At 43.4% G+C, this 19314-nt stretch overlaps 2 protein-coding genes across 4 annotated transcripts in view; both read left to right on the top strand.

The window, feature by feature from the left end:
- Positions 1-3990, top strand: part of LOC115155737 (claudin-14-like) — a 7085-nt gene extending 3095 nt beyond the window's left edge. For both annotated transcript variants that reach the window (XM_029702645.1, XM_029702646.1), the window contains 3 exons: positions 1816-2544; positions 2756-2984; positions 3097-3990. In XM_029702645.1, the coding sequence (XP_029558505.1) occupies positions 2311-2544; positions 2756-2984; positions 3097-3380 (747 nt within the window). In that variant the 5' untranslated portion in view covers positions 1816-2310 and the 3' untranslated portion in view covers positions 3381-3990. The remainder of the gene's footprint in view (positions 1-1815; positions 2545-2755; positions 2985-3096) is intronic.
- A 2726-nt stretch (positions 3991-6716) lies between these two features.
- Positions 6717-17138, top strand: LOC115155736 (high-affinity choline transporter 1). Of its 2 annotated transcripts, XM_029702642.1 has the most exons (9): positions 6717-6823; positions 7454-7691; positions 8653-8766; positions 9472-9627; positions 9834-9982; positions 10147-10290; positions 10435-10588; positions 15291-15508; positions 15900-17138. In XM_029702642.1, the coding sequence occupies exons 2-9, from the start codon at positions 7508-7510 to the stop codon at positions 16551-16553; spliced, it is 1773 nt and encodes a 590-aa protein (XP_029558502.1). In that variant the 5' UTR covers positions 6717-6823; positions 7454-7507; the 3' UTR covers positions 16554-17138. The 2 variants fall into 2 exon arrangements, with proteins under 2 accessions (XP_029558502.1, XP_029558503.1); XM_029702643.1 differs by lacking the exon at positions 6717-6823 and having other exon boundaries at positions 7435-7691.
- The last annotated feature ends 2176 nt before the right edge of the window (positions 17139-19314 follow it).

Raw genomic sequence — 19314 nt, 5'->3', positions numbered from 1 at the left:
TGCTCTAGCAACCTTTCAGTTTACTGGCCCAACGCTCTAACCACTAGGCTACCTGCCGATAGGGAGGGAAGTGAGACCTAAGAGGATTTTATAAATAAGTAACAACCAGTGGGTCTTGCGACATATATACAGAGATGACCAGTTTACAGAAGAGTATAGAGTGCAGTGACATGTCCTATAAGGAGTATTGGTGGCAAATATGCATCTGTTGGTCACAGATACCTTAAAAAGAAGATAGGGGCGTGGATCAGAAAACCAGCCAGTGACCACCATTTGCCTCATGCAGCGCGACACTTTTCCTTTGCATAGAGTTGATCAGGCTGCTGATTGTGGCCTGTGAAATGTTGTCCCACTCCTCTTCAATGGCTGTGCGAAGTTGCTGGATATTGTCGGGAACTGGAATACGCTGTCGTACACGTCGATCCAGAGCATCCCAAACATGCTCAATGGGTGACATGTCTGGTGAGCATGCAGTCTATGGAAGACCTGGGACATTTTCAGCTTCCAGGAATTGTGTACAGATCCTTGCGACATGGGGCCGTGCATTATCATGCTGAAACATGAGGTGATGGCGGCAGATAAATGGCATGACAATGGACCTCAGGATCTCGTGACGGTATCTCTGTGCATTCAAATTGCCATCGATAAAATGCAATTGTGTTCGTTGTCCCTAGCTTATGCCTGCCCATACCATAACCCCTCCGGCACCAACGTTGACATCAGCAAACCGCTCGTCCACACGACGCCTTTATCTTGGCCAGGTCGCAGTTGTAAATGAGAACTTGTTCTCAACTGGCCTACCTGGTTAAATAAAGGTTAAATAAAAATCTGAGTTATCTACTGCAGCCTTCATCCTCCACATACAACACCCGTTCTGCCAGTCACATTCTGTTAAAGGTCCCCAAAGCACACACATCCCTGGGTCACTCGTCTTTTCAGTTCGCTGCAGCTAGCAACTGGAACGAGCTGCAACAAACACTCAAACTGGACACTTTTTTCTTAATCTCTTAATTCAAAGACTCAATCATGGACACTCTTACTGACACTTGTGGCTGCTTTGCGTGATGTATTGTTGTCTCTACCTTCTTGCCCTTTGTGCTGTTGTCTGTGCCCAATAATGTTTGTACCATGTTTTATGCTGCTACCATGTTGTGCTGCTGCCATGTTGTTGTTATGTTGTGTTGTTACTATGCTGTGTTGTCATGTGTTGCTGCCTTGCTATGTTGTTGTCTTAGGTCTCTCTTTATGTAGTGTCGTGTTGTCTCTCTCGTCGTGATGTGTGTTGTGTCCTATATTTTTATTTCATTTATTTGTATTTTGAACCCCAGCCCCCGTCCCCGCAGGAGGCCTTTTGCCTTTTGGTAGACTGTCATTGTAAATAAGAATTTGTTCTTAACTGACTTGCCTCGTTAAATAAAGGTTCAATAAAACAATGTAATAAACATATCTGTGTTCCCAGTCATGTGAAATCCTAAGATTAGGGCCTAATTCATTATTTCAATTCACTGATTTCCTTATATGAACTGTAATTAAGTAAAATATTTTAAATTGTTCTATGTTATGTTTATATTTTTGTTCAGTATAAATCAAACAGTATGATTAAAATAAAACACATTTTATTGTACTTGGGGAAATGCAATATCTATTATGGGCCAGCTGAATGCATATTCCCATTAAATCATTTTAGTGTTTTTAAACACTAAATATATACAAGAGTTATAAAACAGTCTCTCATTTAGAAGTTAGTGGTTTGTCACATTCAACTGAGCTGGGTGTTGGTTTCTGTGAATGTTTAATCATGTGTGTTCTCCACAGGAGCAGCGGGACAGCCTCAGTCACAATCAAAGAGAGACTAGCTGGCTGAGCTCAGAGGACCACGCTCAACACGTGGAGCTGAACGAAGAACTTATTAGTCACAGACTCAATGACACCAGGGACAGAACCCTCTGAAGAAGCATCTGTTGAAGAGCTCTAGAGAGCACATGGAAGACACAGCACTGAAGCCACTGAAGTCACTGTACAGAGCTCCATAGACAACACTGAAGACAGCAAAACCACAACACCTGAGCTCCAAAGGGACCACCACTGCAGGATGGCTTCAACACCGTGACTGACTCTAGACCCTCTGGAGTTCCAACAGCACAGCTGGGAACCAGAGCTAAAGACCAGAATAATAGAATACTAAACTCATGTCTCAAAGCCATTATTGTGTGGTTGTGCGTGTGGCTCTGTGTGTGTTGATTTGTGTGTGTTGTGTGTAGCATTGTGTAGTTTTGTGTGTGCAGTTGTTCATTAGCGGATGTTCCAGACATGGCCAGCATGGCGGTCCAGCTGCTGGGCTTCTTCCTGGGTCTGCTGGGGCTTGTGGGTAGTGTAGTTGCTACAGTGCTCCCCCACTGGCGGCGGACGGCCTATGTGGGCTCTAACATAATCACAGCCACTGCCTACATGAAGGGACTCTGGATGGAGTGTGTGTGGCACAGCACAGGCATCTACCAGTGTGAAGTACATCGCTCAATGCTGGCTCTGCCACCTGACCTGCAGGTAGGAATTATTGGTTGTTTGATTTGTTAATTGATTGATTGATTAGATTAATAAGGTGAATGCACCAATTTGTAAGTCGCTCTGGATAAGAGCGTCTGCTAAATGACGTAAATGTAAACGTAATTAATTTGAGCACACGGTAGATTATTAAATAGGGGGTAGGGTGTAATTTGAGCAACAGCCATTATGATAGTAAACTCTTCTTCCCTAGGCAGCACGGGCGTTGATGTTGCTGTCCTGCCTGACCTCCACCCTGGCAGCCCTCGTGTCCTCTGCAGGGATGAAGTGTACCCGCTGTGCCCGCGGCTCGTCCATCAAGCATGCCCTGGCCATCAGTGGAGGGGTCTGTTTCCTGTCTGCAGGCATGCTCTGCCTAATCACTGTCTGCTGGACAACCAATGATGTCATCCTCGACTTCTACAACCCCATCCTACCTGAAGGTACTATTCAATATATTTAATTCATCTTTTATTTTATAACTCTGACACTAGTTTTTTTTCACCTAAACATGTTTGCAGAATAACAAACAAGAAATGTTACTTTGTGTTGCAGGTATGAAGTATGAGATTGGCATGGCGGTGTATTTGGGCTATGTCTCGGCCTGTCTTAGTCTGATGGGAGGAGCGGTGCTCTGTTGGAACTGTGAGGGGCGGCCCAGGAACCCCCTCCATCTACCTCGTCATCGCCCCCCTTGTCCTCCCCTCGTCTTCAACACTATAAACAGCCCCAACACACCAGCACCCCCCTACTATCCCCCTGCCGCCCTGAAAGGGAACTACGCCCCCTCACGCACCTCACTGTCCAGCAATGGCTACAGACTCAACGACTACGTCTGAGGGATGAAGTACACACTCAATGAATGCTTCTAGTGTGTAAGTGCAAACACTCAATGATTAAGTCTGAGTGTGGCAGATAATAGAGACTGATTGAGGGAAGTTGAAACTCAATGACTACAAAATAAAGACTCAAGTTACTTTTAAGTGAGCAAGTACACACTCATTGACTTTCCAGCAGACCTTCAGAGAGTCAGTGAGGATCAGTGTGGTTTACAGTGTTGATGTTGTTCAGGTTGTGTCCTTCTTCTCTAGGACTGCCCACAGCTAATCCTGTACTACTTATCCTGTACTACTTATCCTGTACTACTTATCCTGTACTACTTATCCTGTTGACTTTGTATGTTTACTATAAGAGCCCAAAAAACATTAACAGGACTTATTCCCTGATACAAAAATGAGCTTCCTTCATAAAGGCCTTTAGGAAAAAATGACAGCAGGTATGATAATGATAAGTCAAGTTTTATTTCACATGTATTATTTGTTCTCGTTTCATTGCTCATAACTTAATGGATGTTGTGAAGCACTTCCTGTCTTTATAGTCTCATATTTGTAAACTGCTTTATACTTATACTGCTATTTTAAAATACAAAAGTCACCATGGTACAACAGACTACGTTTGAGCTTGAGTATGGTGGTAGGATGCTCACTATGTGCATTAGCCTAACTGGACTAAAGCGCAGAAACCTCTGGGAAATGTGATCTGTGCCAGGCCTACGATGACCACACGGTGGCACCAACAGCCTGTCTAGAAGGTGAGTGGAGTTCACTGTTCAAGAAAGAAAGACTAGCCAATTGCTTGGCAGATATCAAACTTGTTCTTGGTTGAAGACAGGCAGCTTAGAAAACAGTTTCATTTAAACATAGTCAATGTTTAAAGGAAACTGCTTTTCAAAAGGTTCCTAGAATTTCCATGAATTATGTCCAATACCTATATCAATTTATCCAAGTCAAACTCCCTTTAAAATTGTGTACGTCTTTTAAACATTAATTTTGACTGCCATTTTAAGTTAGCTAAAAGCTAGATTTGATCATTTACACGCAGTGTATATCGCAGTCCATGTCAATTCATTATTGTTGTCTGTCTCCTGTTGCAGGCCCCTACCTGCGCTATTAGCCACAGCAGGCGAGTGGACATGTTTATGAGTTGTTTGTGTATTCTGAAGCTATCCAATTAGATGTATCCTTTCTCTGGCAGACCGTCAACATAAAGCAAGGTAAATTAGACAGCGCTGTCAGAGGAACAGATAAGTCAGCTGTCTGGTAGCCTATTTATTAAATTGGTCAACATGTTCAGTCTAAATATAGAAATGAAAAATGACTTTCCAATCTTCAATGCTAAAAGAGGTCCATTGCTCTTTGAAATTAGACAATGCCTATATGAAATGTGCACTGAAATGAGTAAATTGCTTGAACAGACTGAAAACCGATACACTCTAAAAATGAGGGGTTCAACAAGGGTTCTTCTAAGATCCTCAAAGTTCTTCGAAGAACCTTAGGGTTCTTGGCACTGAAAATTGTACCCAAAAGGTTATTCCAAGAACCCCATAGAACCCCATAGGAGGTGGGGTTCATCGAGGAACCTCCTTAGTTGGTGGGGGTTCTTGCAGGAATCTAATTGCCCAACAGAAACATTTGGATTTGAATTTGAAAGGACAGCAGGTTCAGTCACTTAACTGAAACATTTAAAGATCTCCTCAATTTAAGGTAAATGTCTCTTGTATGATCTAAATTGATATTGTTATTTTCATATTTGTGCAACTCTTTCCCAAACAGAAAATGGACACAATTCAATGGATATCAACCAACAAAGAGGTAAGAATATGTAGGCTGTTAGAATATGTTGAAGGCTAGCTGTATTGGGTGCAGATGACTGAACTGCTCACTTTTGCGTCTGTGCCTGCAGGTATACAGATGAGGTGTACAAAGATATGCCAGTTGTTATTGGTATGTTATACGGGTCCCATTTACCATCCTCCTCCCTTACCTCTTCAATTAATATCCCATAGGCCTCTACATTATGGACAATGTATGTGTATGAATACCATTATCAAAACAGTTTTTTAAATTCACATTTACCACAAAAACTAGGGTATGAATACTGTTGTGTGCATGTTTTGTTAATCATCTGTATAATGACTATTTTTGGGATTCACACCCTCCCTACACCTCTGATGAATATAACAGGAAACCTGTTCGATCACCATGCACTTCAAAATCATTCTGGTTATGGACAGGAAGAACATCAACAGGACAGAGGATATGTCCATGTGACTTGGGGCTCTGCTGGGAGTTTACCTCATATTTAGATGTTTTAATTCTGCTTTTCCACTGAAACCATAATAAACACTGATAACAAAAATATTGTGTTATTGTTGTTATTGTTATGCATATTATTAATAATAATAACAGGCGAGGGGGGTAGTTCAGAAATGTATCCCAAAACGTTCTTCAAAAGGTTCTTTGAGGATCAATTAAAAGGGGTTATTCAAAGAACTTCTAGGGTTCCCCCACAGTTTCAGTTTGAAGGATACCCCAGGAATCTTTTCTTTTTACAGTGTAGATTGGATGGAAGTGGTTGTTTCCAAATTTCAGTACCGTGGACAGCAACAATCGGACAATTGCGACTTTATACTCCAAATCCCTGATTAGCTCTCTCCAAATGCTTGACGCACACCACGCAGAGCTACTAAATGCACACTGAAAGTAGCACAATGTTGGTGTAGGTCAGGGATCATCAACTAGAGCGGATGGTCGGGGGGCCTGAACATAATTCTAAATAATCTGTAGACTGCAAATGGACTGCAAAAAGCCCACACAAATATATTTGATTAAACATAATAATTTGAAACCTTGCTTACATTTGTATATGATCACGTCTCTCTATAATCCGTGGGAATATTTGGTAACAGATAAATAAATCATTTAAATGTTACTGGATGTAGCAAGATAAAGGCCATCCATCCAGCATTCTAACCGCCCACAATATTATCCCACGTAAAAAAGCACAGTGCTTTCATTTGCACTCAACAGGCGCCTGTGTGAACGTCAATCACGTCTAAATGTAACCTGGAGAGTTAACGGGGTCCATTCAAACCCGACGTTTTAGAGGACATCTCTCCCCTGGGTGTGCGTCATGCCATTCCCAATTAGTTATTTTCCTGTCCTTTCCTGGAACACCTTCACTGTCTGCCTCTACACAACCTGTCACTCTTATTGATAAACCAAACCCACCACTCCCCTTGAGCTTCTCACGCCCATACCCCACCCCCCTCTGACGAATATTCCTCTCATAAACCACACCGGGGAATTACACACTGGTGGCGTGGATTACGTTGACTTCTAAGATTTTCCCTACCAGGATCTTACCCATCATTCTCTGGAAATCCAGTTGGTCGCACTTTTGCAACCACCGCCCGACGTCCATCTAAGAGCCAACCATAAAGGTAGGAGGAACACAGCTGAAATTACGTATAAGTGTGTGTGTGTGTGTGTGTGTGTGAGAGAGAGATCGGCGGGTCTTTGAAAGGAAGTCGATATTACTGCTTTAGCCGCTCCTGAAACCCTGCCGTCAGCAGGAATTAAACCTGAAAAGTGCTTTGATTTTGGTGGTGTGGCACGAAAGACCCATCCAGTTAAAATGTCTCAGCACTTTATTTTCCTGGTAGGGCGCGCGCTCCGGGATTGGTAATGCGCCTTTTACGCACATGTGAAAACGCTGTAGAACATAGCCTTTTCTATATCTGATAAAACATGGTTACAATCACAACCCCTGTTTAACTTTAAACATTATTGTTAAACCCATAATCAGTCGTGGGTGTATTATGTAGCCTACATGATTTTGGTCAACATGTAAATCAAACCGTCCACAAAATCTTCAACAGTGGAAAGAGAGAGAGCTCGGATTGTTAAATAATATTATAGCCAATACAAATTCAACAAATTATTATTCAGACAATTAAGTAATAAAACATTTACATCTGTTTGTCTTAAGAAGATACACGTTTGATTGTGCGTCTGATGACCACTTTACCGGGAGTGGCTGAGTGGCTTCTTCCTCTCCATCCCTGGCGCAGGTCTCAATGAAACGCCGTTCCTCGCGCAGAGACTGATCACGGCAGTGGAAGAGGATGGCCGTCCACGCCGAGGGGATCGTGGCTATAGTGATCTTCTACTTGCTTATTCTGGCCGTGGGGATATGGGCCGCGTGGAAGAACAAGAACTCTGGGGTGTCGGAGGGCCAGGACCGCAGTGAAACCATCATGGTCGGCGGGAGGGACATTGGGTTGTTCGTCGGTGGATTCACCATGACTGGTGAGTTGTGGAGACTTCGCGACTTGGAGAGAGATTGTGGCAGGGCTGGATTGGCTTGGGACCTGGCCGACTCAGTTTTGAAATCAGTGAAACAACATTTAATTCATGATTTGAAAACCTACCATTGTTTCCTATGAGGATGGTTTACATTTAAATGTAGACTTTTTCCTAATTGACTAAATTGTTGGAGAGGAATTGCACCTTGCTTTTATTTCCAAATATTTCCACTGTCAACTTTAGAGACAGTTTAGTGATGGGGAAATGTAAATCAATCATGTTCCTCATGACACAATGGAAACTGACGTAATAAGACACATGTTTTTCCCGGACCTTTATCAACTGTTGCGATAGGCATCGCGAAAATCAATTACCTACATTTCAACGACAGCTGTTGTGTCGAGTTGGAGAACACAGTGTATCGACAGGCTAGGCACACCGTCTCATTATCAGAATTATTCCCTTGTTTTAGTGAGAACAACATTAATTGCCGCAAGAGTTTATTAAAGACCCAGAGCATTTCCTAACTAATCTCTTTGATGCTATTTTAATAACAGACCCCGGAGGTGCAGGCTTTTATAGGAGCGAAAAGTCATCAATTATTTATTTTCCGCCAGTTACAGAAATGCTCATGAAAATAATAGTAGCCTAATTGATCTATGTGAACCGTTTCATAACTTAGCACTCCTGACATATTCATTAGCTTTATTAACTGGGAATAACAACTAGGTTATTAACGTTCTGGGATTTATTCGACTAAATATATCAGATTTGACATTGTTTGTATGATTGGATATTAGTTGTGTGATTGATTTGAAGGCTACAACGTGGCTCTAAAATGAAGTCTATGAAAAACATAAAACTATAAAGACATCTCAACAATTTGAAACTTTTTTTGACAATCTTATTAATGTGTGTTAAATCTTTTTTGTATCTTAAACTATGTGATGAACCTCTCCTCCAGCTACATGGGTGGGCGGCGGCTACATCAACGGGACGGCAGAGTATGTCTACCTGCCTGACTACGGCCTGGCCTGGGCACAGGCTCCCTTCGGATACGCCCTCAGTCTGGTAGTAGGTAAGGACACTAACCAATTGTGTTGGGATTCATCATCATCAATGAAGGGTAGTACATAGTACTGTCGTTCCACAAATTAGGTGCCTTTAGAGTGTAGTGTAACTTTGAGAGAAAAAAATACGTTTTATTTCACCAAATATTTACATTCTGTTCAACTTCATAAAAAAACGAGTTTTCCCATCTCAAGAGGTTAAATAGAAAAAATACTGTAGTAAGTGCCCATTAGCCTAAGTATCAAATATAGTGACAGGGTTGACTGTAACAGTGGTGATTTTATCTTATATCACCCATAAATCCCCTTGCTAAACGGAGAATGGCAGCTTGTTGTGTGCAACAGGGAGGGGCCATTGAATGCCAGCTTTACAAATCATTTAAATTGTGAGAATATTTCTAGCCTGTCTATCTATGGGTAACAGCTTTGACGTGTTATGCTCGACCCTCTCTGTTTTTCACCACAAAACACCAGAAAATGGCCAAAAATAGTAGAACCAGCTCACCTGCTTTTACACTATGATTTGACTATTAGATGTTCATTGTTTCTCATCATATTAAAACAAGAGTTCACTTCATGTAACAGGGTTGGCATTAAAATGAGGCACAGGTTGTTGTTGTTTTTTAACCTTACAATGAATCACTAATCATTTTGTGGGACAACCCAGTATCTCAATGATGATGTTTGTTAATGGTGTCCCTCTCGGGCTCCAGGTGGCCTGTTCTTTGCCAAGCCCATGCGCTCCAGGGGTTACGTCACCATGCTGGACCCGTTCCAGCAGATATATGGGAAGCGCATGGGGGGGCTGCTCTTCATTCCCGCACTCATGGGGGAGATCTTCTGGTCTGCCGCCATCTTGTCAGCCCTGGGTAGGCTTGGGAACCATACTATTTTAACTCCATTGTTCAAATGAAAAATCCTTATTGAAAAGGGAGAGATGAGGAAAATGAATACGTTATACATTCTTCAATAATCAGCTGTTAGACTGTAGCAGCACATGTTTATTTATTTGACAAATCAGACCTGACTTCATACCTGCTGCTGATGTGTGTGTGTGTCCCTGTGTTTTGTCTAGGAGCTACTCTGAGTGTGATCGTGGACATTGACATCAACATGTCGGTGGTGATCTCAGCCCTGATAGCCATCTTCTACACCCTGGTGGGAGGCCTGTACTCTGTGGCCTACACTGACGTGGTGCAACTCTTCTGTATCTTCCTGGGACTGGTGAGTCCAACACAAAGTGTACTTCCTCCTTTGCCATACAACTCCAGCAAAAAACTGTCTATGTAGAGGACTGCAGGATGATGTACTCTCCAGCGCTGATCATGGTGCTGAACCCCCCCCCATCTCTCTCTCTCTCTCTCTCGCTCTCTCTCTCTCTCTCTCAGTGGGTCAGTGTGCCGTTTGCCCTGTCCAACCCAGCGGTGTCAAGCATCAGTGTAACAGCTAAAGAGGCTGTGTACCAGACACCCTGGCTGGGTAAGATAGACTCAGCAGACACCTGGATGTGGATCGACAACTTCTGTCTTCTGGTATGTCATCAGTCACCATAATCATCAGTCAATTATATTGACTATAATGTAATTATGGTTAGGTTTGGAGTATGTATTCATTATAAAGCTGTGTGTTGGTTTGTTATGTATCGTGTGTATTGATTGTGGTGTTTCTGTCCCTAGATGTTAGGGGGGATTCCGTGGCAGGTGTATTTTCAACGGGTTCTCTCTGCCTCTTCAGCTACGTACGCCCAGGTTCTGTCCTTCATTGCTGCCGCTGGTTGCCTGGTCATGGCTGTCCCTTCCGTCCTCATAGGAGCGATAGGGGCCTCCACAGGTAAACACACACGCACGCACACAGGCACGTGTAACCGATGTGAAATGGCTAGTTAGTTAGCAGTGGTGCGCGCTAATAGCATTTCAATCAGTGACATCACTCGCTCTGAGACTTGAAGTAGGGTTTCCCCTTGCGTTGCAAGGGCCGCAGCTTTTGTGGCGCGATGGGTAACGATGCTTCGTGGGGTGTCAGTTGTTGATGTGTGCAAGGGTCCCTGGTTCGAGCCCGGGTTGGGGCAAAGAGAGGGACGGAACCTACACTGTTACATTGATGCTGTTGACCCGGATCATTGGTTGCTGCGGAAAAGGAGGAGGTCAAAGGGGGGTGAGTGTAACCGATGTGAAATGGCTAGTTAGTTAGCAGTGGTGCGCGCTAATAGCATTTCAATCAGTGACGTCACTCGCTCTGAGACTTGAAGTAGGGTTTCCCCTTGCATTGCAAGGGCTGTGGCTTTTGTGGCGCGATGGGTAATGATGCTTCGTGGGGTGTCAGTTGTTGATGTGTGCAAGGGTCCCTGGTTCGAGCCCAGGTTGGGGCGAAGAGAGGGACGGAACCTACACTGTTACACACGCACACACTCACATATACACAGGCACTCACATACACACACACAAACATTTGTCTCACACACATTTTCTCATTCATTACGTTGTTCATATCCATGAATCCACTCCCATTATTTACTAATGGGAAGTATGATCAAAAGCCCCATCTTTCTCTATCAGCTTGTTTCTTCAACGTAGCTCAGCTCAGATGTGTACACCAGCAGGCAGGATACAGTGGGATGTAAACAACACCAGACGGGTCCTGTCATACAGCACGAAGAGGGATTCATTAGGAGATGTGATTTCTGTCAATATTACATCAGAAGGAAGACTAATTAATTAGGTTGATCTGAAGATTCTTCATCAAAGTCACCGTTAATCAACAGCTGTTTGTTAAAGTCCAGAAGTGAGAAGGAGAGCGAGACTGACTGACTAGGGGTATGACTGACACGGATGAGTGAGGAGAGGGGGAAGTGGTAGAATGGAGGGGGAGATGAGGTACTCAGATGGCAGATATATGTTCTGATGTTGTGATGATTTATTCCTCAGTTGAGAAGCTGTATCTTGCCTGCTGAGAGACATGCAGTTCCTGTCATCACTGATGAAATGACAACGTTCAGAATAGTGTCGTAATATGGCTTCGAGACTAGAGATATTTTCTAACAGACAGATTGAATCACATCTGTTGTATGTACGGATTTGATAAACCCTGCCCATCCCATATACATTTGATAAACCCTGCCCATATACATTTGATAAACCCTGCCCATATACAGTTGATAAACCCTGCCCATATACATTTGATAAACCCTGCCCATCCCATATACATTTGATAAACCCTGCCCATATACATTTGATAAACCCTGCCAATATACATTTGATAAACCCTGCCCATATACATTTGATAAACCCTGCCCATATACATTTGATAAACCCTGCCCATCCCATATACATTTGATAAACCCTGCCCATATACATTTGATAAACCCTGCCCATATACATTTGATAAACCCTGCCCATATACATTTGATAAACCCTGCCCATATACAGTTGATAAAAAAATCAAATGAAATCAAATGTATTTATATAGCCCTTCGTATATCAGCTGAAATCTCAAAGTGCTGTACAGAAACCCAGCCTAAAACCCCAAACAGCAAGCAATGCATGTGAAAGAAGCACGGTGGCTAGGAAAAACTCCCTAGGAAAAACTCCCTAGAAAGGCCAAAAACCTAGGAAGAAACCTAGAGAGGAACCAGGCTATGAGGGGTGGCCAGTCCTCTTCTGGCTGTGCCGGGTGGATATTATAACAGAACATGGTCAAGATGTTAAAATGTTCATAAATGACCAGCATGGTCAAATAATAATAATCATAGTAGTTGTCGAGGGTGCAACAAGCACGTCCGGTGAACAGGTCAGGGTTCCGTAGCCGCAGGCAGAACAGTTGAAACTGGAGCAGCAGCATGGCCAGGTGGACTGGGGACAGCAAGGAGTCATCATGCCAGGTAGTCCCGAGGCATGGTCCTAGGGCTCAGGTCCTCCGAGAGAAAGAAAGAAAGAGAGAAAGAGAGAATTAGAGAGAGCATATTTAAATTCACACAGGACACCGGATAAGACAAGAGAATACTCCAGATGTAACAGACTGACCCTAGCCCTCCGACACATAAACTACTGCAGCATAAATACTGGAGGCTGAGACAGGAGGGATCAGAAGACACTGTGGCCCCATCCGATGATTTCCCCGGACAGGGCCAAACAGGCAGGATATAACCCCACCCACTTTGCCAAAGCACAGCCCCCACACCACTAGAGGGATGTCTACAACCACCAACTTACCGTCCGAAGACAAGGCCGAGTATAGCCCACAAAAATCTCCGCCATGGCACAACCCAAGGGGGGGGCGCCAACCCAGACAGGAAGACCACGTCAGTGACTCAACCCACTCAAGTGACGCACCCCTCCCATGGACGGCATGGAAGAACACCAGTAAGTCAGTGACTCAGCCCCTGTAATAGGGTTAGAGGCAGAGAATCCCAGTGGAAAGAGGGGAACCGGCAAGGCAGAGACAGCAAGGGCGGTTCGTTGCTCCAGCCTTTCCGTTCACCTTCACACTCCTGGGCCAGACTATACTTAATCATAGGACCTACTGAAGAGATAAGTCTTCAGTAAAGACTTAAAGGTTGAGACTGAGTCTGCGTCTCTCACATGGGTAGGCAGACCATTCCATAAAAATGGAGCTCTATAGGAGATAGCCCTACCTCCAGCCGTTTGCTTAGAAATTCTAGGGACAATTAGGAGGCCTGCATCTTGTGACCGTAGCATACGTGTAGGTATGTACGGCAGGACCAAATCGGAAAGATAGGTAGGAGCAAGCCCATGTAATGCTTTGTAGGTTAGCAGTAAAACCTTGAAATCAGCCCTTGCCTTAACAGGAAGCCAGTGTAGGGAGGCTAGCACTGGAGTAATATGATAAATTTTTTTGGTTCTAGTCAGGATTCTAGCAGCCGTATTTAGCACTAACTGAAGTTTGTTTAGTGCTTTAACCGGGTAACCGGAAAGTAGAGCATTGCAGTAGTCCAGCCTAGAAGTAACAAAAGCATGGATTAATTTTTCTGCATCATTTTTAGACAGAAAGTTTCAGATTTTTGCAATGTTACGTAGATGGAAAAAAGCTGTCCTTGAAACAGTCTTGATATGTTCTTCAAAAGAGAGATCAGGGTCCAGAGTAGCGCCGAGGTCCTTCACAGTTTTATTTGAGACGACTGTACAACCATCCAGATTAATTGTCAGATTCAACAGAAGATCTCTTTGTTTCTTGGGACCTAGAACAAGCATCTCTGTTTTGTCCGAGTTTAAAAGTAGAAAGTTTGCAGCCATCCACTTCCTTATGTCTGAAACACAGGCTTCTAGCGAGGGCAATTTTGGGGCTTCACCATGTTTCATTGAAATGTACAGCTGTGTGTCGTCCGCATAGCAGTGAAATTTAACATTATGTTTTCGAATGACATCCCCAAGAGGTAAAATATATAGTGAAAACAATAGTGGTCCTAAAACGGAACCTTGAGGAACACCGAAATGTACAATTGATTTGTCAGAGGACAAACCATTCACAGAGACAAACTGATATCTTTCCGACAGATAAGATCTAAACCAGGCCAGAACTTGTCCATGTAGACCAATTTGGGTTTCCAATCTCTCCAAAAGAATGTGGTGATCGACGGTATCAAAAGCGGCACTAAGATCTAGGAGCACGAGGACAGATGCAGAGCCTCGGTCTGATGTCATTAAAAGGTCATTTACCACCTTCACAAGTGCAGTCTCAGTGCTATGATGGGGTCTAAAACCAGACTGAAGCGTTTCGTATACATTGTTTGTCTTCAGGAAGGCAGTGAGTTGCTGTGCAACAGCTTTTTAAAATTTTTTGAGAGGAATGGAAGATTCGATATAGGCCGATAGTTTTTTATAATTTCTGGGTCAAGATTCGGCTTTTTCAAGAGAGGCTTTATTACTGCCACTTTTAGTGAGCTTGGTCCACATCCGGTGGATAGAGAGCCGTTTATTATGTTCAACATAGGAGGGCCAAGCACAGGAAGCAGCTCTTTCAGTAGTTTAGTTGGAATAGGGTCCAGTATGCAGCTTGAGGGTTTGGAGGCCATGATTATTTTCATCATTGTGTCAAGAGATATAGTACTAAAACACTTTAGTATCTCCCTTGATCCTAGGTCCTGGCAGAGTTGTGCAGACTCAGGACAATGAAGCTTTGGAGGAATACCCAGATTTAAAGAGGAGTCCGTAATTTGCTTTCTAATGATCATGATCTTTTCCTCAAAGAAGTTCATAAATTTATTACTGCTGAAGTGAAAGCCATCCTCCATTTGCGAATGCTGCTTTTTAGTTAGCTTTGCGACAGTATCAAAAAGAAATTTCGGATTGTTCTTATTTTCCTCAATTAAGTAGGAAAAATAGGATGATCGAGCAGCAGTGAGGGCTCTTCGATACTGCACGGTACTGTCTTTCCAAGCTAGTCGGAATGTCTTTCCAAGCTAGTCGGAATGCCCATATACATTTGATAAACCCTGCCCATATACATTTGATAAACCCTGCCCATATACATTTTGGAAAGAAAGTACGTAAACTACTGTGTCTGTTGTATTCCCCAGACTGGAACCAGACTACATACGGGGCAATTCCTCCCAAAGAGAAGGACCAATCAGATATGATCCTGCCCATCGTGCTGCAGCACCTGTGCCCACCCTGGATCTCCTTCTTTGGTCTGGGGGCGGTGTCTGCCGCTGTGATGTCATCAGCGGACTCCTCCATCCTTTCAGCCAGTTCAATGTTCGCCAGAAACATCTACCAGCTGGCCTTCAGACAGTCTGTGAGTACACATACACACGCAAACGCAGGCAGGCACGCACAGTAAACACGCGGGAAACACACAGTAAACACACAGTACACAAACGCACACAGATACAAACATTAAACACTAAAGTCCATATCTAAAGTTTTTGAATAACTTTTTGGCCAAAAACTTCTGGTCCAGTGCTGGGGCCTTCTGGGAATAAATCACTGCCAGATATTCAAATCTAAATATTCAATATGTAGGTTTGTGTCACAAATGAATATCTAACAGAAACTACAATGTTTTATTTATGTATTTAAATGTTCATATAGGTTATTTGCACATATTCAAATACATTAAACAGAAGATAAAGGAACTGAAACAGTCTTGTCCCTCCTCCCCCTTTCCTTCTCCTCAACCCCCATAGGCGACAGACCGTGAGATCGTGTGGGTGATGCGAATCACCATCTTTGTGTTCGGAGCTCTGGCCACCGCCATGGCGTTGCTCACAGGGACAGTATACGGACTGTGGTACCTGAGCTCCGACCTGGTCTATGTTATCATCTTCCCCCAGCTGCTCAGCGTGCTCTTCATCAAGGGAACCAACACGTACGGCTCGGTGGCCGGCTACGTCTTTGGGCTGCTGCTGCGTATTGGGGGAGGGGAACCCTACCTCAAACTACCCCCCTTTATTTACTACCCCGGCTGGGTGCAGCAGGAGAAGATCCACCACCTGACTGGAGACGTGGAGTACTTCATCCAGCAACGCTTCCCCTTTAAAACGGTCTCCATGCTGGCCTCGTTCCTGGGTAACGTGGCCTTCTCCTACCTGCTCAAGTACCTGTTTGAGTCTGGGACTCTGTCTCATAAGTATGACTTCATGGATGCTGTGGTGTCCAAACACAGTAAGGAGATCATGGACAAGACCACGCTGGTCAGTAACGACAACATCATCCTGTCAGAGATGGCGCCGGTCAAAACGCTCCTCAGCACCTCACTGGCCGGGACGTTTACGAACACAGAGGCTCTCAGTGACGACGAGGAGTCCAGCCCCGAGTCCTTAAACAACGACCAGGAGTAGAGACCAGGACCCAGAGACCAGGACCCAGAGCCCAGGACCCAGAGCCAGACCTAGACCCAGAACTGACTAGAACCAGCCCTCCTGGGGACCTACCCTCCTGCAGAATTTTGCTCCAGCTTTGCTCTAACATACCTGACGCTACTAATCAGCTGCTCATCAGGATCTTTAATAGCTCAACCAGGGTGCTATAGCAGAGCTGGAGCAAAAGCCTGCATACCAATTGCTCTCCAGCAGAAGGGTTAGCCAGCCCTGATGTAGATCCTTGAACCCAGGCCCAGACCAGGTCTGTCCAGCCATCCAGCCCCGTCGTGTTCTCATCATATCAACCACTGACTGACTCTCTGTGAGTCAAACGCCACTGCCATTTTAGTTTTCTGTTCTCAGTGCTGCTACAGTAAATGGAGTCATTATAAAGGTAAGGTAATCAAGGTATAAAATATAACTGTCTGTCTGTGTCAATAGGGAGCTCTGAGATGGATGCCAGCCCAGAGGGTGATGAGAATAATGCAATATTTAATTGTGTGTGTGTGTGTACATGTGTGTGTGTGCGTGAACAAATTCATATCCATTAGTTATGTGTCTGAAATCAGCTTTAGATTATTTAATTTATTTATTTAGATTATTTCCTAATTTGCTTAGAATTAATTTACTAATAGAGCAATACTGTTTTTAGGGTCCATGCTTTAAATATATATATATGTCATTACAAATCATTACAAGCTGTTGATTGTTTTTAGTCTGTTTTTATGTTGTGTGCTCATAATCTAATTTACACACAATAACCTGGTACAGTTCAGAATACTCAGTGTTAACAGTATTTTAATAGTAACTGGACTTGAACAGAGCTGAGAAGAGAAACTCAAATCCTATTCGATGTTGTCCATGTCCCAAAATCCTCCTCTCTGCAGGTATAGAGGTTCAGTACTGTGCTGTTGTGTTTGAGGGGAACACTTGCTATATTTCACAGTCTTACATCAGATTTTTACTGAGAAACTACCGTGTGTCAGCAATATAGGTGACAAGACATACAAATACTGTATTAATGGCTATACTGGTTGAAAGTGGACCTAGCTGTGGTTTTCATCCATCTGCATCAGAAATTACACCATATTCCCTATATAGTGCACTACTTTTTGCCAGAGCCACATAAGGTTTGGTAGTGTGCTATATAGGAAATAGGGTACCATTTGAGATGGGCCCTATAATCGTTTGTTACCTTCTCTAAACTGTTATTGACTGCAGGGCAGCAGCAGAGCGGCAGAGGGGTTTGGGGAGGCTGAGATTGCTCCTCCAAGGATCGCATCAATAACGTGTTTGCACGAACGATTCGATTCTGCTCCGTTCGTTCTGTCCGTCTGCCCCGAGAACATTTGATTGGTGTTCCAAGCTGGTTATGAGCTGAGACAGGAAAAGAACAGCACTGGTTGTTTTGGTATCGGTGGTTGTAATGATTGGAAGCCGAGCAGGTCCTATGCTGAGTGAATGAGCTACCTTTCTGTTATCACAGTTGTTACAGTTTGATAGGTGAACGCTGACAGGCCCCGGCTCTAGCCTTTTGGGGGGCCCATGTTTTATGTTTTAAACTTCATTTCCTGAAATTCTACACATTTTGAGAAAAGGTTCCAATTTATAACACATTTCATGCAATAGTACATTTTGCTGTGAGGCAGAGATTGTTTTGCAGTTCTACAGCAAATGTTCTGCAATTTTATCAATTTTGCCATGGGGTGGAAAGAAATTTATGCAGTTTTAAAGCAATTTTCCTGCAATTCTACACATTTTGTAATGACTTATGCCATGTTAATATGATATCTGACTGAGAATGCCAAACAAAATTAATGGGGGCCCGCAGGAGGTCAGGCCCCCTGGGCATTCGGTATTCAGCCATGATTACTACAAGTTTGGATAGCTGACGAGTTTAACTACCACTCTAAAAATTGTTAGCTGACATGGCTAACTGAGTGGCTGTCAGTAGCTAGGTTTCCATCCAATTTCCATGCAGATATTCTAAAATCTGCATAAAACAATATGCTTATTTTTCCACCAGAGATGTGTTTTCCATTAAACGTACTTTTTGCGGATAAAATGCTGTGTGTGACGTAATGCAGATAAAAATAACTTTTGTGGTTAAATTTCCATTTAACTGTACCGAATGAAAAATAAAAGTTAGATGGGTTTCCTTCGCATTTTCAGCTCTACTGATGGTTATATAGCAAATGTGTCCACTTTGGTCTTGGCACGTGCGCTCTAGCCAACAGCTCGCAGATAGAGTGCAGGTAGGTTACCTATGTTATGAGATTATTATGGATAAGAGTGTGTTTTTCAAATGGCAGCCAGGAATCGATCATGTCACCAGAAGAAGACCCTCAATATTTATTGGAAAGGAGCATCAAGTTCATCACTGTGCACTTTCACCACCCTGTGAAGTTCATCATAACTTATTTCAACTGCAGCCTAATAAACTGCATGATTTTCTGAGTCGTAGTGGGAGGACCACACAATATATCATTGCGTCACTCTAAGTTTACTTCGATAGGATGGTTATTATACCAAAATCTGCGCATAAAGACGCTTCCACTGCCATTTCTCACATAATTCATTTTACAGACACAAAAAGATCACACCATGTCGAACAAACACCTTGACTGTTGGCATTTATAAAAATGTATCGGCATTTCATGTTTCCATCAGCCCAGTCGTGACTTTTTTTATGCATCAGGTAATTCCTGCTCATGAAATGGCTGGATGGAAACGTAGTCAG

The sequence above is a fragment of the Salmo trutta genome, chromosome 20 (assembly GCF_901001165.1).
Source record: "Salmo trutta chromosome 20, fSalTru1.1, whole genome shotgun sequence".
Taxonomy (NCBI): domain Eukaryota; kingdom Metazoa; phylum Chordata; class Actinopteri; order Salmoniformes; family Salmonidae; genus Salmo; species Salmo trutta.
Note: the sequence above shows the minus strand (reverse complement) of the source record. Positions and strands in the feature narration are given on the sequence as shown.